The sequence below is a fragment of the Crocuta crocuta genome, unplaced genomic scaffold (genome assembly GCF_008692635.1).
Source record: "Crocuta crocuta isolate KB4526 unplaced genomic scaffold, BGI_CrCroc_1.0 scaffold35, whole genome shotgun sequence".
Classification (NCBI taxonomy): Eukaryota; Metazoa; Chordata; class Mammalia; order Carnivora; family Hyaenidae; genus Crocuta; species Crocuta crocuta.
Window position 1 is genome coordinate 6,753,675 of NW_027530625.1, and position 5,392 is coordinate 6,759,066.

Genomic DNA, 5,392 nt, shown 5'->3' on the forward strand with positions numbered 1-5,392 from the left:
TGGCCTCTCTGGGGGCCAGCCTGTGGGGGGCAGGGCTCCTACCTGGCCAGGCTCTGGGTGGGACACCCTCTCCGCGGGCCCGGGTGTAAGCGTGGCCACACCGCCTCTCCCCAGAGCCGCCGCACTGGGAGCCCGACGAGAGCAGCGGCCTGCTGGAGAGAGTGGCGGGGGACAATGCCAGCCTGCCCTGTCCTGCCAGAGGTGACGCCGGGCCCCGGGGTGGGTTGGACTGGGAAGGAGCCCCCCTTACATCTCAGCGCCCCAGGTCACGCACTGTGGGCGATGCCCGTGGGTTATGGAGGGTTGGGGGGGTCCTCTCTCCTTACCAGGCCACGCCAGGCCACGCCACGCCAACCTGTAGGATGCCTCGTACCTTTAGCTCTTTTTTATTATGGATAATCTAGGCCCAGAGGGATTGAGCCACTTGTTGGAGGCCACGCAGCCCGGAGGTGACCCCCAAAGGCTTGTGTGGGTGGACCCCAGCCCCGAGCACCCCTTAAGCCCCAGCCCCTCTGCCTGGGGATGCAGCAGCTGGGCCGAGGACGGCCCCAGGGTCCTAGGATTGGGGCTCGGTGGCCCCCCGCCGCTCTTCAAGCCCGCCCCAGACTTTCTAGCAGAGGATGGATTCGTGGGGCTCTGGGCAGACTCGCCCTCGGGGGCAGCGGCGCGTGTGGGGCCAGGAGAGCCCCCTCTGTGGTCCCTGCCCAGTGCTGACCCCTCTTTGGCCCTTCCAGGCCAGGTTCCTTCTTGAGGCTCTTTCTGAGCCTCGGTTTCCTCATCTGTTCAGTGGGTTCAACCAGGCCCTCCATGCAGGGCTGCTGGGAGGGCTCCGAGGGACAGACAGCGGGAGTGTTGGGCCCCAGCTCCGTGCCTGGCACCTGGTAGGGGCCCAGGGAGACGCATCGAACGAAGGAGACTCCCCTTCTGTCACACCTCCCCCTGCCACACCGGCGGACCTCGCTGCCGCCCCAGCCACTGCTTTTGGGCTCCCGTCTGGCCGGCGAGAGGGCGTGCTGTCTGCCCCGTGCGTGGACGCTCTCGAGAAGGGAGGGTGCCTGGGTCTCAGGAGCAGGTCGGAGACTGGAGCCAGGGAGTTCTCTGGAACGGGCCTGAGGGAGGGCCAGGTAGGAGGCAGGTGCTGGCTGGGAGCTCTGGGAGCCTGGGGGGGAGGGGGGGGGCTCTGAGGGGCCGCCACCCCGCCCTCAGCCAGGGCGCCACCTTGTGCCCGCCTCTGGTAACAGCAAGCAGCCGTCAGGCAGTCTTGGGGGTGGAGGGTGGGGACCCCTGGTCAGCCAGGGGCGATGGCCACGCCTCAGCCTGGCAGCCCGCACCTGCCCCCAGGCCGCCCTTGGCCTTCTCCCCTCCAAGCAGGTGTTCGGTGCCAGGCAGTGCCGGGCGCGGGCATTCGCCAGCCGCGCGGCCTTGGCGTGGGAGGGACCGCGGTGCCTGCGGTGCGTGACAGCGCCCGCCCCCTCCTTGTGGGCGCGACCGAAGGGCCACTGACTTGCTGTCGTGGCCCCTGTGAACTGGGCGCGGGGAGGTGACGTGAGTGATTTTCAGCAACGGCTCTGAGTCTGGAATCTTCCCTGGGCGGAGCTACGGGGCAGTTCTGTGGTTAGAGCTCTTCCAGGGCTTAGACGTTTGCACTAAAAAACTGATCCAGGTTCAAAACTCAGGGTCCCTCCAGGGGTGCAGCTCTGAGGCCCCTGGTGAGGTGGGGTGGGGGGGCACGTGTACTGGGGGAGTGTGTGAGGGGGTGAGTGTGAGGATGTGTGTGTGAGGGTGTGTGTGTGTGAAGGTGTGTGAGAGGGTGTGAGGGTGTGTGTGTGTGAGGGGGTGTGCATGTGGGGGTGTGAGTGTGAGGGGGTGAATGTGTGAGGGTGTATGTGTGAGGGTGTGTGTGAGGTTGTGTGTGATGGTATGTGTGGGGGGGGTGAGGTTGTGTGTGAGGCTGTGTGTGTGAGGGGTGTGGAGTGTGTGAGGGGTGTGTGTGAGGGGTGTGTGGGGGTGTGTGTGTGTGTGAGGGTGTATGTGTGTGAGGGTGTGTGAGGGTGTGAGTGTAAGATGGTGTGTATGAGAGGGTGTGAGTGTGTGAGAGGGGGTGAGGGGGTGAATGTATGAGGGGGTGTGTGTATGTGAGGGGTGTGTGGGTGTGTGTGTGAGGGTGTATGTGTGTGAGGGGGTGTGTGTGAGGGTGTGTGTGTGAGGGTGTGAGTGTAAGACGGTGTGTATGAGAGGGTGTGAGTGTGTGAGAGGGTGTGAGGGGGTGAATGTATGAGGGTGTGTGTGTGTGAGGGGGGTGAGGTTGTGTGTGACGGTGTGTGTGTGAGTGGTTGTGTGTGTGAGGGTGTGTGTGTGTGAGGGGGGTGAGTGTGTGTGAGGATGTGTGTGTGTGTGAGGGGGGTGTGAGTGAGGGTGTGTGTGGGGGGGGTGAAAGGATGAGTGCACATGCATGTGGTGTGTATGTGTGTGGCACGGTGTTTACGTGTGTGGCACAGGGGACACGGCCGTGTGGGCGCAGAGGACACGGATGTGGGGTGTAGGGGACAGGGATGCAGTGGGCGCAGGGGACACGGGATGCAGGGGACAGGGACGCAGTGGCCGCAGGGGACGTGGATGTGGGGCGCAGGCGCCGGGCCCTCCCGGGGCTCCGGGCGGTCCCAGCACGTGGGGCAGAGCGGTCAGTGTGGGCGGGGTGGCCCGGCTCCCCTCAGAGAGAGGACACCCAGGATGCCCTGGGCGCGCCACGTCCTGACTGCCACCCGTATGTCCACCCGAATGGGGTGGCCGTCCCCGTGCCCCCCGTGGCTGAGGACAGAGGGGCGGGCGAGGCGGGAGAGTCCGCGTGCACCCGAGCCCCAGCTGGAAGGTGGCACAGGGCGCGTGGGTGTGGCGTGCGCCCACGTGCATTAGCCCACGTCGTGGTCCCGATGGCTAATGTCGGCAGCGCGATGGGGGGACAGAGGTGCGAGGTGCCGTCCTGTGAGTTCGGGGAGCCCCCCCCCAGGAATGCCCCCCACCTACGTGTGGCTGGAGAAGGACGGAAGGTGGCCGAGGCCCCAGCGGACAGAGGGCTTGTCCCGAGGTCGTAGAGCAGGTCAGCAGGGCTGCGGCTCGCGGGACCCCAGGACCCCAGGGCGCCCCCGCCTCAGGGGCCTGTGTGGTGCTCAGAGGCTAGGTCGTTCCCACAACGGCCACCTGAGGACCTCCCGTGTGGCCGATGGCACCCGAGGGTGCTGGCACAGCAGGCTAGCTCGTTCGTTGAGCGCCTCCTAGGGGCCGGCACCGGGCTCGCCGCTGGGAGCGCAGCACGGGGTTCACGCTGAGCCCTTGGCCCTTGTTTGGGGGAGACCTGCAGCCCTGGGTGGGAGGCGGCGGGCGTGGGCCCCGAGGGGGCTGCTCCTGCCAGCCCAGGGGGCGACCCGGTGCTGCCCCCTCCCCCAACGGGAGGGCCGGCGACATTTGTACAAGCGGGGACGCGGAGGCGGCAGACGTCAGGGCGTTGGTGCTGATGACACCGCGCGCCCCGCCAGGGGTGCCCCAGCCGCAGGTCACGTGGCGGAAGGGCCCGTCCTCAGAGCCCCTGCGAGGCCGGCCGGGCCTGGAGGTGCTGGCTGAAGGCTCCCTGCTTCTGGCGTCCGTGTCCCCCACCGACAGCGGAGACTACGAGTGCCAGGCCACCAATGAGGCGGGCTCTGCGTCCAGGAGGGCCAAGCTGGTGGTCTATGGTAAGCAGGGGCCCCGAGCGGGGGTGGCTCAGGCTCACTCCCCCCAACGGCACCCCTTCCCCAGAGAGACCCCCCCATGGAGACAGTGTAAGGGGAAGGACCTGGAACTCCCTAAATGGTTTTTAAAATGGTTTGTAGGTGAATTCGGTTTAAAATGAGCAGCGATGGCCGCGGAGAGTCCCAAAGCCCACGTCAGGGTTAAAGCCACTACACCTGACCCGAGGGTCATACCCTTCCCGGCCGCAGGGAGAGCCCCCTGTCCCCCACCCCCTTCCGGGGCGCTGTGGGCAGAGGGAGGGCCCTTTCTGTCAACACGGGCACCATGAGGAGCAGGGGACGCTGTCACCGCTCCCGATGGGCCACCTGCCACCTCCCCGTGACCCGCCGCCCCGGCTCCGCATGTAACATCTCACGTGGGAGGTTCGTTAGGAAGAGACACCCAAGCCCCGTCTTCAGAGGTTATGACGTGGGCCCTCCTGGGGGACCATGACCACAATAACAGGTTGTAAGCAGAACCGGGTGGACATAGGGGCTCCAACGTCTTGCAAAGCTGGATGTCGGACAGAGCGTCACAGTGCCCTGGCACGGCTGGGGTGTGCGGGTCCCCGGGCAGGCTGCCCTGGCATTCCCAGGTCCACACGGGGCTCCTGGTGGCCAGATCGGGGACAGGACCGGGCAGCCAGGGACCCCAGAATCTGGGGAAGGGCAGGAGTTGGGGACTGCCCGTCCAGGCCAGGAAGAGTGGCCCACATGGGGTCTGGGTAGCTGTGGCTGTCGGGACGGTTCCTCTGCTTCTCTTTGCTCCCAAGTGCCCCCTAGCATCCGGGAGGACGGGCACAGGGCCAATGTGTCAGGCATGGCCGGGCAGGCCCTGACTTTGGAGTGTGACGTGAATGGCTTTCCAGCCCCTGAGATCGTGTGGCTCAAGGATGGGCAGCCGGTGGGTGTCCTCTGGGGTGGCTGGGCTGGGTGGGATTTGAATAGGGACCTTCTGGATGGGTTCCTGCATGTGCCAGGTGTGGCAGGGAGATGTGACAGGTGTTCTGGGGAACGCATGGGGCGGTGGGGGAAGCCTGGGGGGCTGCGTGGTGGAGGGGGCATGGCACTCTTTGGGGAATAAGAAGCCCAGTTCCGGTCAGCAGCCAGCTCCCTGGGCCTCAGTCTCTTGTCGCCGATGTTGGGGGTGGCCAGGCCCCTCACCAGCTCCCTCCGGCCTCTTCCGCCCAGATTCCTGAGGCGGGTGGTCACCGCCTGCTGGACAAGCCCGGGGCCCTCCACTTCCCCAGGATCCAGGAGGCTGACTCGGGCCTCTACTCCTGCCGAGCAGAGAACCAGGCGGGGACTGCCCAGAAGGACTTCGATCTGCTCGTGCTCAGTGAGTGAGGCTGGGGAGGAGGGGACTCTGCCTGCTGAGAGTTGGGGGGGCATAGAGGGGCCCGTGACAGACCCCGTCCCTGTCCTCACAGAGCCATCAGGGCAGACATTAGATGGTCACATGATTGCCCACGTAATTAGTGCTGTGTTACGTGCTGCAAAAAGTAGCGTCGGCTGCGGAGAAGGCACAAAGCAGGGCCCTGATCAGCCAGGGAGCCTCAAGTCATGGATGGAAGGGGAGGGAAGGGTGCACCCGCGGACCCGCACAGACAAAGGCCTGTGACAGGGCC

General features: G+C 66.0%; 1 protein-coding gene across 1 annotated transcript in view; it reads left to right on the plus strand.

Moving 5' to 3' along the window:
- The window catches only part of HMCN2 (hemicentin 2), a 132,085-nt gene that overhangs the window by 58,431 nt on the left and 68,262 nt on the right, over positions 1–5,392 (plus strand). The window contains 5 exon segments of the mRNA XM_077768469.1: positions 115–201; positions 3,534–3,728; positions 4,538–4,668; positions 4,956–5,103; positions 5,195–5,235. Of these exon segments, the coding sequence (XP_077624595.1) occupies positions 115–201; positions 3,534–3,728; positions 4,538–4,668; positions 4,956–5,103; positions 5,195–5,235 (602 nt within the window).